At 43.7% G+C, this 19192-nt stretch overlaps 1 protein-coding gene across 1 annotated transcript in view; it reads right to left on the minus strand.

The window, feature by feature from the left end:
- Positions 1 to 19192, minus strand: part of NPC1 (NPC intracellular cholesterol transporter 1) — a 124834-nt gene that overhangs the window by 54526 nt on the left and 51116 nt on the right. The window contains exons 4-7 of the mRNA XM_077492575.1: positions 16286 to 16461; positions 10788 to 10952; positions 9670 to 9919; positions 6100 to 6176 (exon numbers count right to left, since the gene is read on the minus strand). Of these exons, the coding sequence (XP_077348701.1) occupies positions 6100 to 6176; positions 9670 to 9919; positions 10788 to 10952; positions 16286 to 16461 (668 nt within the window). The remainder of the gene's footprint in view (positions 1 to 6099; positions 6177 to 9669; positions 9920 to 10787; positions 10953 to 16285; positions 16462 to 19192) is intronic.

Here is a 19192-nt window from a genome sequence, read left to right on the forward strand (position 1 = left end):
AATTGTAACAATACCGAAGCCAGGGAAGGAACCTAACTTGACTCAAAACTTTCACCCCATCTCACTATTAAACCATAAATGTGAAGCTATACACTAAGGTAATAGCAAGAAGATTGAATGACGTATTGCCAGTGTTGAGCCATCCTGACCAATCGGGTTTTGTCAAAGGATGCCAAACCTCTGATGCTACCCGGCGAATGATTAATCTTGTCCATCACGCGGAGACCCATCGAATGCCTTCTCTGCTTCTCTCACTGGATGCGGAGAAGGCATTTGATAGGGTTCACTGGCAGTATATAAAATTGGCATTAGAGGAATTTGGATTTCAAGATCATATTTCTCAGCAATTCTAGCCCTCTACTCTAAACCTTCGGCCCAGGTTTACTGCTCGTCCAAGCTATAGACTACCTTTAATATCACAAATGGCACAAGCCAAGGCTGTCCCCTCTCACCCTTGATCTTAGATTTAATGATCAAACACCTAGCTGCTAAAATTAGATCCCATCCCAACATTTATCAACATTGGCAATACAGACCACAAGATCAGCCTCTTTGCTGACAATGTCATCTTTTCTTTGACCAACCCCCCTCATCTCCACATACATGTACCGCTGGCAGCTTGGCAGTACATCACAGGTAGCAACATATCAGCCAAAAGGTATCTCTCTGTTTTATGCCACACTTAAAGACAAGACATCTTTTAACAAACTACCCCCCAATGGCTACATGCAATAAAAGCTACCAACTCAGCGACCAAATCAGCTAACCTCTGGGAGCTCACATACAAGATAAATCTTAGGTGGTACCTTACCCCAACCCAACTCCACACATACTATAGAACTGCAGACGCTACATGCTGGAGACAATGCGGCCTCCCAGGGACCCTTTACCACATCCTTTGGTCCTGTCCCAAACTGTCTCTTTCCTGGAAAGAGGTATTTAACCTCATATCGGAGATCACACACACTGTTACCCTGCCAAACCCTGCTCTGGCTCTACTCAACATTGGAATCGAGCCCTTCCCACACAGATTAGATGCATAGTAACGCACATTTGCCTAGCGGCAAGATTAACACTAACCCGAAATTGGAAATCCTCAACCTTGATTTCCTGTGCTGAAGTTATAAGAGTGACACACCTACACGGACTGTATGAACGCATGTACGCCACGGCAGAAGGACACCTGCCCAAAACTGCGAAACTTTGGGAAGCGTGGATAGAGTGGTTCAATAATTCCAAACCCTTACTTATCTGATAGTCAACGTTAAGCATAGGCTTTCCTCCCCAACCCTACATCTCTCCCATCTTCCAAACCCCCCCCCCCCCTTTTATTTTTCCTGTCATCCACTACCATGACCGTAGCGCACTGTATTTTATTGCTCGTCCAGACCCAGATGCAGTTAAGACATCTGTTGTCTGGTGTTATGTTTTGATCCACCCTCTGCGGTTGGAGCGTTATATCTGTTCTTTAAGTAATTTTTGTAAGATTTAATGCGTCAAACTATAACCTCAGAGAAAAATCTTCACTACTACCCTCATCACTCTGTGATGACTAGGGGGCTGCTCCTCTGTCCAGGACACAGCGAGTTCCCGATTGGGGTGTCTGGAGGGAGGTCAGTCCCCTAACGATTGATGTTTATTTTCTCTACTGTTGTGCCTTTACAACGTATCTAGTCCTCAACTTCGTCAGTCAGTAAATGTAAGTGCTACGGGTTGTATGGCTACTGATTCTAGTGCTGTTGTTGGTTTTTGTTTTTTTGTTTTTTTACTTTGTTCTTCCGTTTCTTGTATTTCTACAAACCTTAATAAAAACTAGAGCGTTTAAATAATTCGGTGGCGAGGAAGCAACATACCGCCTCCTAACCACCTGTCAACATACACTCTGATCACTTTTCAGAGGAGCAGCAGTGCCTGCTGCATTTGTGAAAGAGCCCTTAGTTGCATTCGGCAGCTGCACCCTTAGGGCTCGTTTACACGTAAAGCTGGGGGGTATTAAAACAGCAGGATATAATAGACCTCTATGGCCAAGCGCAGCAAACCCACAGGAAAGCTGCAGTACACAGTACTGCATTCATGGCGTGGGTAAACCGTAGTGCATCAGTGTGAAAGCAGCCCTTTATCATTATGCCCAGTGTATTGCTTCACACGGACCTGAACTTTCCTGCTGCTCGCACCACTCTGGAGACCTCTAGTCGAGATAAGAGGTGGAGTGCAACTGGCATCGCTCCACATGGGACAGAAGCCAGCACTACAGAGGAGGCATCGGATTATGTGGCTCTTGCTCTCTACTACAGCTCCAACTTTACAAGTAGTCCCTCTGCACAGCACTGTGATGCTCTGGAATAGAGGGTCAGCAAGCCCAGATCGTGATCTGCAGGTTGCTGACCCTTAATATAATATATACGCGCGCGCGCACACACACACACTATATTGTCCAAAGTATTGGGATGCCTGCAAATGCACATGAACTTTAATGGCATCCCAGTCTTAGTCCATAGGGTTCAATATCGAGTTGGCCTGCTCTTTGCGGCTAGAACAATTTTAACTCTGGACTCAGGACTCTGTGCAGGCCAGTCAAGTTGCTCCACCCCAAACTTGCTCATCCAGGTTTTTATGGACCTTGTTTGTGCACAGGTCCAAATCATTTAGTGGAGGGGGGATTATGGTGTGGGATTTATTTTTCAGGAGTTGGGCTTGGCCTCTTAGCCCTTCTACACACGTTCGGAGATTCCGACAACCAAATCCCACGGATTTTGTCCGACACTGTTGCATACACACGGTCGGACAAAGTTGTCGGAAAATCCGACGTGATGACGTTATTTCGTTAGGACGGGACTACGTTCACGCTAGTAGCCAATAGTTTTGGTGTAGGCATTCGATCTTAGCATGCGTGGCACTTTGTCCGATCGGAATTCTCTACACATGATCGGAGTATGTCCGATCGGAGCATTTTGTCGGAAAATTTTACCAAGAAGTTGGAAAACTTGGTCCATCGGATACTACGACAGAAACAGTCTGATGTAGACCACACAGTTGGAATATCCGACAAAACGGTCCAATCGGACACATTCCGTCGGAATCTCCGACCGTGTGTACAAGGGCTAAGTTCAGTGGGGAACTCTTAAGGCATCAGCATACCAAAGACATTTTGGACAATTTCATGCTCCCAACTATGTGGAAACAGTTTGGGGATGGCCCCTTCCTGTTCCAACATGACTGTGAACCAAGCAAGGTCCATAAAGACATGGATGAGCTTGTTTGGGGTGGAGGAACATGACTGGCCTGCACAGAGTTCTGACGTCAACCCGATAGAACACCTTTGGGATGAATTAGAGTGGAGACTGGAAAACTGGAAAACAGGCCTTCCCGTCCAACATAAGTGCCCGACCTCACAAATGCGCTTCTGGAACAATGGTCTGTATAGTGTGAGAAATATATTATACATACACACACACACACACACACACTATATAGCATGTAAAAATGCCCCAGACCTGTAACCTATTCGTTTGACTGATAATAATGTTAACCATTAACTTCAGCTTTAACCCTTCGACCTCTCTTTTTTCTATGACCCTGCTGTGTGTCAACATAACTACCAGGATAGTAGCATTCTCATAAATCCAGTGCTATATGGGAGTCAAAGAACATTATGAAAGGTGAGGTAGCATGAACAAGAAACAGTGTTGTATTAAACAGGATGATGCACAATACAATGAAATTCTAGGGAGTGCAAAATCTGGTGCAGCTCTGCATAGAAACCAATCAGCTTCCAGGTTTTATTGCCAAAGCTTAAACAAGCTGAAGCTAGAAGCTGATGGCTACCATGCACAGCTGCACCAGTCCTCCATGTTTTTTTTTAATCTAGCCCATTGTATCTAAGCACAAAGGGAATATCACACTGTAGTATAAAGCCATTAAAATTACAGCCATAAAAAGTTTTTCGTGCCAAGTAGGGCAGAGGGTTTACTATAGGAAAAATGCATTTGCAGTTTGATGCACCCAGGTACAAACTGCTATGTCCTAAGCAGAAGAAGTGGAAGCCCTGAAGCTCGGGTCACACTACTGTGACCTGATAGTCTCACAACATATAGTGCAACTTTGCCAGGCGACTAATGTTGGATCCATATCACATCAATATAGATGAGGATCGACTTGGAGGCGACTTCCATTTAAGTCTAGGGGCACAAGTCGGATAGAAGTCGCCTTGAAGTAGTAAAGGAACCTTTTCTAAATTCAGCGCGACTTCAGTAGTGCCAATTAGGACAGCCCTCATTGACTGACACATTGCACGTGACTTGTGTTCTCACAAGTCGATTCCCAAGTGGCTGCAGTGTGAACCGAGCCTTAGGCCGGGTTCACACTGGTATGACACGACAGTCAAACGACCGTGGATCTGGACTTTGCCCTGCGACTTGAAGTCTAACTTCAATGAACGGGATCCAACTTTGATTCTGACAATGCAGGTACTTTGGCATGAATCTTTAGGGGGAACTCCACACCAAAAAAAAAAAAAAAAAAAAAAAACACCACACCACACTTTGGTTCCCCCTCCAAGAGCATATCATGCCCCTCGGTCTGGCATGGAATTTAAGGGGAACCCCACGGAGAAAGAAACAGAAAGGGTGTGGGGGTTCCCCCCAAAATCCATGCCAGGCCCTTATCCCAGCAACCAGCCCGGCAGGTCAGGAAAGGGGGTGGGGACGAGCGAGCGGCCTCCCCCTCCTGAACCGTACCAGGCCACATGCCCTCAACATGGGGGGGGGTTGCACCCTCTACCCCAAAGCACCTTGTCTCCATGTTGATGAGGACAAGAGCCTCTTCCCAACAACCCTGGCCATTGGTAGTCGGGGGTCGGTGGGCTTATCGGGATCCTGGCCCCCTACCCTATGTGAATGCGCATGGGGTACATTGTACCCCTGCCCATTCACCTAAAAAAGGTGTCAAAAATAAAAACGCATTACACAGGTTTTTAAAGTAATTTATCAAGACAGCTTTCTTCTCGCCTCTCTGCAGATATCTTGTAGCCCCCTCTGGTTCTTTTCCCTCTGCCCACGGTCTTCTGCCTGGTCTTGTCCGCAGTTCTTCCAATGTTGACTCAATGCTCTCTCCCGCTCTGTTAGGTGCGCTGTGTGCCACTACTTATATGTTGGCATGGGGCGGGGGTTATCAGGTGCGGTCTCATGGAGGACCCGCCCCCTTATGACATCACCGCCAGGGGCACGATTGTGGTGGTGACGTCATAAGGGGCGGGGCCTCTGGATGAAGTCACCCAGTGACCCGCGCCCCATGCCAATAAAAGTAGTGGCACACCTTCCAGATCCTGATAAGCCTGTTCCCATAGACCAACAACCAACGGCCAGGGTTGTCGCGAAGAGGCCCTTGTCCTCATCAACATGGGGACAAGGTGCTTTAGGGTGGGGTGGTGCAAGGCCCCCCCACCCCAAAAGCACTCACTCCCCCTTTTTGAGGACATGTGGCCTGGTACAGTTCGGGGGGGGGGGGGGGGGGGTCAGGCGCTCACTCGTTCCCATCCCCTTTCCTGACCTGCCGGGCTGTGTGCTCAGATAATAGTGCAGGGGGCATTTTTAACGTTGGACCGACTTGTGTCGGACCAGTTAAGATGGCTGTCTTAGGGAAACATTGATTTTTCACACGTGACATGAGCTCTCAATGTTGGCGCGTTTGCCGTACAAGTGTGAACCTGGCCTTAGTGTGTATTAAGCTATTTAGCTACAATACAGGTTAGGAGCATTACATTTTATATCTAGGTAATAATATTCACACCCCATTAATTCAAGTACCATTACACCCAAATTAAACCAACTCCCATCCACACCCAGGTGAACTTACTGTACCATTAAAATCACACTTGTCAGCAATAAAAGCTCATCTGTATTTTACAATATGTCGAACTTAAAAGGGTAATTCCACACACAAAAAAAAAAAAAAAAAAGAAGAAGGATTTGAAAAACCACAACATATCAAGCAGGATAATGGAACGCCTCACAGCATTTTTACAGGAGAGCTTGCATGTCAAATCTGCATTAGGAAATCTTATGAAATTTGCACCCCCCAGAGTTACTCAAAATGGTATACCTGATACAGTAGTGTAATTGACAGAGTACGCCAAGGTGCTGTCAATCGGAGCATATTCTGAAACTATCTTCTTTTTTCTGGAGGAAAAAAAAAGGACAAATAAGGGGTTTAATGTCACATTCTAATCTAATGTATGAAAAACAAGCAGCAGGATAAAATACTGAAAGTATATGAAAACTATCATCTTTTAAAACAACCCATTCAGTTTGAAAAAAAGTAGCAGCAGGGAATTGGAATTGTGGTGGTGCTCAAGTAAAGAAAAAGTACAGATTGTAAAATTTTAAGTTTTATTACATAAATCATCAACAGAGGTAGGGTTTAATAAAAATAATGGACAGAGCATATTGAGAAATATTTTTACTAGTCGCTTATGTTCATAAAACAGAGGTGGTCACCAGGAATGCTCAGAAAATATATAAAATGTATATATATTAGTACAGGGGCGCCAGAGGAAACTGTAGTAATGGAATCAGTATATTGCTGTGTTGCTTTAAATAGACACTGCAATACCATAGACATAACACCGTTGCCCCTGCTCTACAGTATTGTCCCCGTACAAATCTCTATATACCCGAGTATACCTGGTCCATTTATGCTCCCTGTGGTTACGCACACAGCCTCCCCCGCCGCCCATTGCGAACTGGCCTGGTGCCCTCATTTGGTGCTCTTCGGCTGTATGGAGATTGGTGGTCTATAAATAATACCCTGAAGAAGCCATTACTGGCGAAACATGTTGGAATATAACATCAACTGCTGACCACCTGTTTTATGGACATCAGCGACTAGTAAAAATATTTATGTAAATCATTTTATTGAACCCTACCTCTATGTTGATGTTAAACTTTAAGTTTTATTATCCATGTACATTTCTTTACTTGAGCACTGCCATAATTCCTGCTGCTACCATTTTTTTCAATTAACAGGGATGAGGTGCCAGATATTCTAGGGTCACTCAATCTACTCTCCCAGCTAACCCATTCAGTTTCAAATAAAAATGAAAGGCAAAATATTTGTATATACAAAAAAAAGAAGAAAAAAAAAAAAACAAACACACACACACACACACACACACACACACACACACACACTAAATAGCCCTCCTCCCCCCTTTTTAATAATTGATCACATAATCCGTGTTCTCAGCTGCATAGGGAGCTCAGGGAGATGGGGGAGGAGAATTAGCAGCATAATGAACTTCCCAGTGAATGGCTCTGCAGGGAGGAGGGGCGTATCAGCACAAGTTCATTCACTGGAGGAGAGCAGACCCCAGATATATCCATAAAGAGGTCCTGTCATGGCCCATGCTGTCACAAGGGAGGTTGTTCATCCCTTGTGATAGCAATGAGGGCAATACAAAAAAAAAATAATAATAATAATTTAGGTGTCCTCATTGCCCCTATACTTCCACACAAATGAGAACACATGTATATGTAAATGGCGATTGCAGTACACTTGTGCAGTATTGCCGCAAATGTCAGATTAAGAGCAATAGTTATAAGAGCCAAACCTCCTGGGTATCTTTATACTGGTAACCTTTAAAGGCGTTTAAAGCATAGGACACATCCTATGGACAATTTTAAAGTACTGCAGCTTGGCGCAATTCAACAGGTGGAAACAAACACCTGTTTAATTGCTTAGTAACACAAATTGCTAATCAGCCAATCACATGGCAGCAACTCAATGCATTCAGGCATCTTGGACATGGTGAAGACAACTTGCTGAAGTTCACACCAAGCATCAGAATGGGGAAGAAAGTGGCCGGTGAGTGTATATTGTACCACATTTTGAGAGAGGATTCAGAAATAATCCACAATCCACTTAGAGGCAAATGAAGTTTCCCAACAGGAACAAGTTACGCTACCCATAGATTTTTGTTTAGACATGGACTGCAGAAGTAACAGCTGGATGCTGACTGGCAGCTACAAGCAATACATTTTCTTATCATATTTATCTATTACATAATGCTCCAAATGTATTCTTAACCCCCAGCCGACCGGCTCACGCCGATACACATTGGCAGAAGGGCACGTACAGGCATATTAACACATTTATTGTGGAAAAATCAGCGCTATAAAATTATGTGACAGCTGAATATATATGATAGTGCTGCAATCTAAGCAAAAAACTGAATATTCAGTTTAGGAGTGTGTGTAAAAATAAGAATAGATGCGCTACCAAATGCCTAGTGTAATTTACATAATATCTGTGCTACACCTGTGCTAAAAAGCCAAAAAGTGTCTGATCTGTCCACCATAATGTCGCAGTCATGATAAAAAAAAGAAAAATCACAGATCGCCGCCATTACTAATAAAAAAAAAAAAATATTAATAAAAATGCCATAAAACTAGCCCCTATGTAGACGCTATAACTTTTGTGCAAACCAATCAAACGCTTATTGCGTTTTTTTTTTACCAAAAATATGTAGAAACTGAGGAAATTTTTTTAATAATAACTGATTATAAATATTAATTAAAGCAAAAAGTAAAAAAAATTGCGTTTTCAAAATTTGTTGCTTTTTTTGTTTATAGCGCAAAAAAAAAAAAAAAAACACAAAAGGTGATCAAATACCACCAAAAGAAAGCCATATTTGTGGCGAAAAAAAGGACGTCAATTTTGTTAGGACGTCCCATTGCACAACCACGCAATTGTCAGTTAAAGAGACGCAGTGCCGAATCGCAAAAAACGCTCTGGTCTCTGGCCAGCCAAATGGTCCAGGGCTGAAGTGGTTAAAGTGACACTAAAGTTTTGTTTTTTATTCTTTAAAAATAACAAACATGTTATTACTACCTGCTCTGTGAAATGGTTTTGCGAAGAGCACCCCAGAGCCTCCTCTTCGAGTCCCTCGCAGGCACTCCTGGCTCCTCCCTCCTACTGAGTGCCCCACAGAAAGTAGCTTGCTATGGGGGCACCCGAGCTGAGCTGCAGCTCTGTGTGTCCATTCACACGCGGAGCCACGGTTCGGCCCCATGCCCTCTCTCGCCTCATTGCCAAACTGATTTTGATTGACAGCAGTGGGAGCCAAAGTGCATCTCAGGCAATCAGAAGAGAGTCCCAAACAGCTGAGGAACTAGTGCACATTGCTGGACCAAAATGGGGCTCAGGTAAGTATTAGGGGGGGCTGCTGCACACAGAAGGTTTTATTATCTTAAAGCATAGAATGCATTAAGATAAAAAACCTTCTGCCTTTACTACCACTTTAAGTCTCTTTCTTGACCCTCGTGACAAGTCCTCGGTTTGCGCTCTGCGCACGGTTGGCTTAGCCAGTACAAAGGGGTACCACTCTTCCTGTGAAATTTTAAATGTATATTACAGATAATACAGTGGTAGGAGAGGGAACAGTGAAACTCTTCATTCTGAGGACCCAAATGATATAAGAATTCCACAGTTCACCCAGCCCAATAAACCATCTTTATACGAACAAATCATTTTTTGGTCTTCTAACCTGATGCTAAATGGATAAAAGACTAAAAGCCTGTGGTTAACAATGCATGCTGGGCAATGAAATTCATAAGCAAGTGCTGAGCACAGGTGGTTCGGTCATAGGGAAGCAGATTCAGCATGTCTATGTACCTGTAACACCAAGCTCCAATGAGAAGAGTGAAGAAGAGAAGTAAAAATGCAGCATAGGATATCCACATGATTATAACCATAGCATCAAAACCAAAGATAAGCCAGGGAGCCGGAGGAGATGGTGGTACTGGTTTACTGCCACAGACAAGAGTACAGTCCTGACAACTACACGGGGCACCAGCTTCATCCACAGACTCATTGCATCCCTTTGTAGCATTGTTCATGGGAATCATCTGGTGCATTGGATTATCTGTAAGGAACACATACAATTCTTTTGTTAGTAAAAAAAAAATAAAAAATTACCAGCAGATAACTTAAAAACTAAATGTGTGTGAATACGTTGGGAAGGTGGCGATTCCCTCATACATAAATTCTGGAAAATAATCAAATGATCTACACCACAGGTCTTCAAACTGTGGCCCGGGGACCAGATATTGCCCTTTGCTTGCCTTTATCCAGCACTTGGGATATCACTCCTCACCAAGAATGGGGCACCATTCCCCCCACTGACAACGTGGGGCATTATACCTCCTAATGACTCCATTGAGGTGGCACTATTCTTTCCACTGACACCATCAAGAGAGCGCTATTTCTACCACCAACACCATCAAGGGGGCACTATTCCTCCCAATGACAGCATCGAGTGGGCACAATTCCTCAAACTAATACCAGGAAAGGGGCCTCTACTCCCACTGACATCAGGACATTTTCTACTCCCATAGGCCACAGTCCGGCCTCTAATGCCTGAATGACAGGACCTACACAATACTGGATCAATTACCATTAAAACTGTGAGCAAATTCTGAACGCCACCTTAATATCATTAAACGCAATGAAAATAATTGCTTTTTATATTTATAGCACGTGCTACTGCCAAGGTATAGAATATAAGAACATTTCTCAGATGTTAAGCTGTATGACAAAGAGGAGGATCACCAAAAGGAACAACAGGGAAACTCTCAGAAGATTGATGGCTTCCTGGTACAGACACTTTTTTCCCCACCCTGACCTCAACTTCGATCAATATCCACTCACCCTCTAAGTGCTATTCAACCCCTTGAATCCTGGTAAGACCCCTTTCTGAAGCCCCCTAAGCTAGAGAAATGGCTGCGATGTACCTGAAAAGTAAGGCGTGATGGTGAAAGGAATCTGTCCGTTATTCTCGTTGAACAGGTATTGGATCCAGTTGGTTGCATTGCAAGATTTCGTGTCTCCACACATCATACTCAAAGCTTTAACATTAGTGGATGGGGCTTCTACATCCTTACAGGCATTGTACATAGCTGAATAGGAGCAGACAATATATTGTTAGTTTTTTGTTTTGTTTTTTTGTAAAAAGGTTTAGGCTTACATTGCTTTAGGTGTCATTCTAAAGCGGAATAGCATGAGATGAAAACCCCACTTAAATGTGATTGAAAATTGGATGACAGTGCGTCCTCACCTACAGAAAAAAAAAAAAGCTTTGACCGTCTGAATACACAATTTCTCCTAAAGATTTCTATCAGCATGAAACAACTAGAGAAAGGTACATACAGAAGTACTGCAAAAAGCAAGAAAACCATTTTCACTGTCTATCTGAAACACAGAAAAGCAATGGAGTATATTAATTCAAACTGTAATAGAGCCAAACAGAAAATAATCAAGAGCATGTGACCAGATCCCACTCAAGACACTAAAGCGGTTTGTCTTTACAGGACTGCTAAATCATTCTGCACTGTACAGCAGAACTTAAAAAAGGGAGAATGAGAAGCAGCATGATTAGCCAATCAGCTCTGCTGCAATGCTCACGTGCAGACAAAACATTTTTATGGGAAGAGACAGCATAGGGATAGAACAGGAGTAGGCAACCTCAGCCCTCCAGCTGTGGAGAAACTACAAATCCCATCATGCCTCTGCCTCTAGGAGTCATGCCTGTAATTGTCAAGATCTTGCAATGTCTCATAGGACTTGTAGTTTCACGGCTGAGGTTGCCTACCCCTGGGATAGGCCAATGAGTTTGTTCGTCTGATGTTTCTCCTTCAACCCGGGTTCAAAGTTGCTTGACTTGCCAGGCCCCAGTACGATTTCAGCACGACTTGCATGCAACTTCTTTAACAGAAATCACTGCAGGTCGTACCAAAGTTGGACCAAAAGTAGTGCAGGAACCTTTTTCTAAGTCGAAGCGACTCAAGTCGCACCGGTCCCATTGCACAGATTTGGGTCCGACTTTTGATGAGACAAGTGCCAAAAATTACACCCCAAAATAGAGTCTCCAACTCCTGAGTATGGCGATACCACATGTGTGAGACTTCCACAGCCTGGCCACATACAAAGGCCAAGCTCGGTTGGGTATGGCCGAGCACGGCTGGGGGTGGATGGGATGGCTGAGCACGGATGGGTGGATAAGTATAAGAAAAAAGTAAAAAACCGCGCAATCCCTAATAATGAATATTAGGATATAAGCACCTCACCCAAAATTAAGTATGAACTTAAAGTGATTGTAATTCAATGACACCTATTTTGGAAAAAAAATCTCAAAGTGCAAAATGTTATACAAGAAATCACATCGTTATAAATACCCAAACATATTGTATGACATATGCTAAACACATTTGACAATACATATGCAACAGTGTCACTAATTACATAAACAGTGAATCTCAATGATATTGGGCCCTAAACTGACACAGAAAAATGTGCGAATAAATAAATCACAAAAGTTGATGATGTGTCCTCGTTGTGATAGTGCTTTGTGAAAAACAAGATTTTGAATATAAATGCACTGTAAACAGAAACACCACGTGTCCCAAATGGCTCCAAGTCTCTGAATCGTGTGCCAGCGTAGAACAAATTGAAGTGCACCACCACCAAACAAATAAGATTGGCTCCTTACCAGATATCCTAGTAAGGTGCGCTTTTAAGAGATCAGGTCAGACCATACGTAAAATTGAATCATCCAACCCTGGCTCCACTTTTAAACACGACTCGAAAATATTCCAGCAGGAAAGCGAATGGTCCACTGTTTGCTGGCTGGCAGCTACAGGGGGGAAACTTCACAATCACAGTGGCGCCAGGGTTGGATGATTCAAGTTTACGTATGGTCTGACCTGATCTCTTAAAAGCTGTTTATGTAATTAGTGACACTGTTGCATATGTATTGTCAAATGTGTTTAGCATATGTCATACAATAGGTTTGGGTATTTATAACGATGTGATTTCTTATATAACATTTTGCACTTTATGAGATTTTTTTCCAAAATAGGTGTCATTGAATTACAATCACTTTAAGTTCATACTTAATTTTGGGTGAGGTGCTTATATCCTAATATTCATTATTAGGGATTGCGCGTTTTTTCTTTTTCTTATTCACATATGTATATAACTTTTTGGTATATATTTGAACTGCAGCATCACATATCTTTCTCTATTCTGTAGCGCAAATTTTCCTCTGTTTTTCTTGGGTGGATAAGTATGACTGGCGGAATGGATGAGTATGAATAGCGGAATGGCTGAGCGTGGCCGGCGGGATGGACAACTATGACAGAGGGATGGCTGAGCGTGGAAGGTGGGACAGCTGAGCGTGGAAGGTGGGACGGCTGAGCGTGGAAGGCTATTACAGAGGGATGGATGGATGGCTAATACAGAGGGGTGGATGGCAAAGGTTGCCGTGTGGATGGCTAACACAGAGGGATGGATGGCTGGATTAGGCTGCAGTTGTCACTGGGCAGCGTTGTGGGCACTACTCATCCAGGCCCACAGCTCTGCTGCATCTGATCTCTCACTGTACGGAGAGAGGAGAGAGGAACCGGATATCATGCTGGTTTGTTTACATGTGATCGCTCCATCATATGATGGAGTGATCATGTGGTAAACGGCCGCTGTCAGTGGTCATTTACCACGATCCGTGATGCGCCGGTTCCTATGGACCCAGCAGTCACGGATACTCCCTCGTCCGCGACTCTGGGATGACATCATAGTATGCCGTCCCAGAATTAATCAAGCCGCACTGTAGCAGTCATTTGGCTATAGTGCAGTCGGCAAGTGGTTAAAGCGGTATTGAATCCAAAAGCAAGCACTATGCTGCAGCTTACCAATTCTTAGAAGTGATGGCTGCATTCGTTCTTTTTAAGGCCCTTTTTTTCATTTTCACCTGGCAATCCAGCCAGTAAGTCTGTGGTTTCTCAAAGGAATACACTTAGGCCTGGTTCACACCTCTGCAGGTTGCATATTCCAGGTGCATTTTGCGTTTTTCAATACATGCTTTTCATCCATTGAAGTCTATGGAACCAAAAACCAGGAAAAAAAAAAAACTACATCCATAGGAAACAATGTTAAATGGACTGTAGTGTGTTTTTGCAAAACTGAAAATGCACAAAAAAAAATAAATAAAGCATAGATGTGAACCAGACCTTAAAGTGGTTGTATACTCATTTTTCTTTACTTTGACCTACAGGTAAGCCTATAATAAGGCTTACCTGTAGGTAAAAAAAAAAATCTCCTAAACCTGTACGGTTTAGGAGATATTCCCCTCGGTATGCGCCGCTGACTGCAGCTGCGCATGCGCACAAGGGGATTCTCGGCTGAAAGCCCGGCAGTGGGCTCCGGCCACTCACAGCACCGGAGCCGCGATACCCGGAAGCAACGCCGAGGGAGCATGTCAGCTCCCTCGGCGTGGATCAGACCAGATGTCGGGGCCTCGTTCTAAGTTAAGTATTTCACAATGAGCTAGTATGCGGTGCATACTAGCTCATTATGCCTTTTCCTTTGCAGGTAGAAAAAAAATAAAATAAAAAAAAAAACATCTGCGGGTTTACTCCCGCTTTAACTGGTTTGTGTCAGTCCTCCAACAGTTACATCTGCAGAAGAAAAAAGAAAAGAAAAAAAAAAAAACCCAGACTGGTTACTTTCACACTGGGGCGTTGCGGGGGCTGGCGGTAAAGCGCCGCTATATTTAGCAGCACTTTACCGTTGTTTTAGTGGCGCTATGTGGCCCTAGCGGGGCAGTTTTAACCCCCGAAAAGGGGTTAAAACCGGCCGCAAAGCGCCTCTGCATCGGCGCTTTGCAGGTGGGTTTGCAGCGCTGCCCCATTGTTTTCAATGGGAAGGGGTGCTTTAGGAGTGGTGAATACACTGCTCCTACAGCACGCCAAAGATTTGGCTTGCGGGACTTTCTTGACCACCCTGCAAGCGCACCGCTCCAGTGTGAAAGCCCTCGGGGATTTCACACTGGAGACACAGTAGCGGCTGTTTCAGGGTGCTTTGCAGGTGCTATTTTTAGCACTTTAGCACCTGCAAAGCGCTTCAGTGTGAAAGCAGCCTAACTGACAGGATCACCAGGTGAACATATAGGAAGGAACTTAAAGAAAACAAATGCAGCCATCACATCTAAGAATTGGTAAGCTGCAATAAAGTGTTTGCTTTTGGGTTTAATACCACTTTAAAGTGGTTGTAAACCCTTACAAACCACTTTGACCTACAGGTAAGCCTAGATTAAGGCTTACCTGTAGGTCCAAGAAATATCTCCTAAACCTACACGGTTTAGGAGATATTTGCCAAGACACAGGCACTGCTGTCTACGCACTGAGCGCGCCGCTGTCAACAGCGATATGCCGTGAGTGACGGCTCCCGTGCGCATGCGTGGGAGTGACGTCATCACGGCTTCGTCGAATGACAGCGGAGGAGCAGCGAGACCCACCGAGAAGATGGATGCTCCAGACTACAGGGGACAGCGGTGACGTCGCTGGCTCCTGTGTCAGGTAAGTGACGCATAATGGACTACTATGCGATGCATAGTAGTCCATTATGCTTTACCTTTGCAGGGAATCAAAGAGGAAGTAAACCCATCAGGGTTTACGTCCTCTTTAATGAAACCTGCTAGCAGCTTGTTTAGCATGGTATTAAGCCCAAAACTGTATTAAATTGCAGCTTACCAATTCTTAGATGTGATGGGTGCATTTGTTTTCTTTTTAAGGCGCTCTTCCATTTTCAGCCAGTAAGCCTGTTTCTCAAAAAAGAACGCACTTTCCTGCAGGTGTCACCATTGGAGAACTGACACAAACCAGTTAAGACTGAGAGGTGCTTAAAATGGTCAGCTTTTATGCAAAACCTTTATCCCAAAAAGGTAAAAATTGTTGCTGTAACTGCTTATAAAGCGAGGGAGAAAAAAAATGAAAAACACTAAGGGAAGCCACCACATCTAGTGACTGGTAAGCTGCACTATATTAAATTTTTGTTTTTTGGTTTAATAAAACATTATGCTTCAGCACTACTTGTAACCTAAAGCTGCCATACACAGCTGTTCAGTCGAAAAGTTAAAAAGGCAGCAAAAAAAGCTTGCTAAAAGCTTTGCACATACTTTTGTAAAAATGTGCTGTACACATTGCTCTATGGCAGGGATATGCAATTAGCGGACCTCCAGCTGTTGCTAAACTACAAGTCCCATCATGCCTCGGCCTCTGGCTGTCATGCTTGTGGCTCTAAGAGTCTTGCTATGCCTCATGGGAATTGTAGTTCTGCAACAGCTGGAAGGTCCGCTAATTGCATATTCCTGCTCTATGGAATCCACAACCCCATATATACAAGCCTTTATAAGAATGCTTGCCTGGTACTTTTTACAATTCTGGTAAATATTACTTACCATTAGAAAAACTTTCCCCAAAGTAGCCATCCATGGCAGTGATGCTTTTGTTTCCTTTGGACGGCTCTGGGCCGATGTAGTCTATGGTTCCTGTAACATTCAGAAATTCTGACTGCCGCGGACTGCAGGTCAGCTCACAGAACAAAGTCATCAAATTATAAAAGCAGGAAGGACACCTGGAAGAAAAGAGAATGCAAGCGCTGCTGAGGGTTTTATAGAACTTGGCACACGCCGATAAAACATTTGGGTCAGGCTGATCTCAAGCCTTCACATACATACACACCTAAAAGTGGAACTTTACTCTTCTCAATCAACGCTGACTATTTTTAATCCTCAAGCTGCTACCATTAGTAAATGGATAGGTAAATACGATATACTTTTTTTTTTTTTTTTTCTTACATTTCTATGCAAATGATGTCATAAATGATGTCATACATCCCAGAAGTCTTCAGGAGGGGTTTTCTCAGCTAAGCACACCCTCCTACCTGCATGCCTGAGCTAAGGGCAAATGGATTCCAGGAAGTAATTCTACATTAATCATCTGCCCTTACTCAAGATGGCCACTGCCAGAAATGCTAGGGGGTGTTTGTCAAAGTGATTTCTCAGCAAAATAAAGCATAGAGACACGAATGGATTGCTTTAAATATTAAAAATTTATGAAATAGTGTTCTCCGTTTGTGGTGATCAGATGCAGTGTAGTTCTGCTTTAATATTTGATATTTGTAGATCGCCATCATATCTCCTCTCAAGCATCTTTTCTCCAGCGAATAAATTTAGTGTTTGCAGCCTTTCCTCATAATTGAGGTCATCCAATCCCCTTATTCGTTTTGTTGCCCTTCTTTGGGCTCTCTCCGGCTTCAGCACATCCCTTCTGAGGACTGGTGACCAGAACTGGACTGAAAACTCCAGATGAGGCCTAACCAGAGTTTTATAAAGTGGGGGAATTATGGTTTTGTCCCTGGAGTATATCCCTTTTTTTATGCATGCTAATATTCTGCCAGCTTTGGAAGCTGCAGCTTGGCACTGCAGGCTGTTGCACAACCTGTCATCTACTAGTACCCCTAGATCCTTCCCCATTCTTGACTCCCCAGCTGTACTCCACCTAGTGAATATTTAACATTTATGTTTTTTGACCCCAAGTGCATTACTTTACATTTCTCCACATTAAACCTTATTTGCCTGCCCACTTCTTTTATTTTACTCAGGTCATTCTGCAAAATTTCCATGTCCTGATGAGTATTACTCTGCTTAACTCTGTCATCTGCAAAAACCGAGACTGGACTATTTATCCCATTCTCCATATCATTTATGAATATGTTGAATAGAATTGGTCCCAAGACTAAATAGCTGTCCAAAATACCAAGCCATTAAAGTGGTTGTAAACCCTTACAACCAACTTTGACCTACAGGTAAGCCTAGATTAAGACTTAGCTGTAGGTCCAAGAAATATCTCCTAAACCTACACGGTTTAGGAGATATTTGCCAAAAGACAGGCACCGCGGTCTACGGCGCATGCGCCGTAGACAGCAGCACACCGCGGTCAACGCCGATATGCCGCGAGTGGCAGCTCCCTTGCGAATGGCGGCTCCCGCCGAATTACAGTGGCAGAGCAGTGAGACCCGCCGAGAAGATGGATGCGCCGGACTACAGGGGACAGCGGTGACTTCACTGGCTCCTGTGTCAGGTAAGTGACACATAATGGACTACTATGCGATGCATAGTGGTCCATTATGCTTTACCTTTGCAGGGAATGAAAGAGGAAGTAAACGCATCAGGGTTTACTTCCTCTTTAACTCTGATTTAACCACTTGGAGTCGGCAGGCTGTCATATGGCGACCTCGACTTTGAGGTGGTATATCTGAATGATGCCTGAGGCTACAGGCATCATTCAAATACTGGCATTTTCAGCCGGCGATTACCTACACCATAGGACCTTGGGCTACCCCACTCACTACTCCAGAACAGTCTGAGTACATGTTATTTATCACTACCCTTTGGACCTGTCCCTGTAACCAGTTTTTTTACCCAAGCACAAACCCTATGGTCTAAGCCTGCAGAGCTTAGCTTGTGGATTAAGCGTTTATGGGGGACTGTATCAAATGCTTTTGCAAAGTCCAGATACACTACAGCCACAGCCCTCCCCATATCTAGCCGGCTGCTCACTTCCTCCTAGAATGCTAGGAGATTGGTCTGGCAGGAACATCCCCTTATAAACACATGCCGATTACCACCAATGATATTCTTCTCCTCCGTAAAACTTTGGATGTAGTCCCTAATCATCCCCTCCAATAATTTACCCACTACTGATGTTAGGCTGACTGGCCTATAATTCCCAGGAATAAGTCTCTGTCCTTTGACTATTGGTATCACATTGGCTTTTCTCCAATCAGCTGGTACCAATGCATCATGCTGTCCACAAAGATCAGAAAAATGGTCTGGCTATAAGCTGACTGAGTTCTGAGGACTTGCAGGTGTAAGCCATCTGGTCCCGGTGATTTGTGTTGAGCCTACTAAGTTCATCTTTGATGCCGGCCTCTGTTAGACACTGGATGTAATACTATCTTGAGAAGAGGAGATTAAGGGGGGATATGATCAACATGTATAAATTACACAAGTGGTCCATATAGCAAACTTGGTGTTGAGTTATTCACTTTAAGCTCAACACAGAGGACCAGGGAGCACTCTAAGTCCGGAGGAAAATACATTTAATCTCCAAAAAAGAAAGATTTCTTTACAGTAAGAGCTGTGAAAATCTGGAAGACTCCCTCAAGAGATGGTTCTGTCCAGCTCAGTAGATTGTTTTTAAAAAGGCCTGGATTCTTTCCCAAATGTACTTTATATAACTGAATGCTAATATTTATAGGTAAAGTTAAACCAGAGAAAATACAAATGCCTGCTGGGGGATCA

Source organism: Lithobates pipiens, unplaced genomic scaffold (assembly GCF_037356315.1).
Source record: "Lithobates pipiens isolate NorthernLeopardFrog02 unplaced genomic scaffold, aLitPip1_a1.2 Scaffold_19, whole genome shotgun sequence".
In the NCBI taxonomy this organism is placed as follows: Eukaryota; Metazoa; Chordata; class Amphibia; order Anura; family Ranidae; genus Lithobates; species Lithobates pipiens.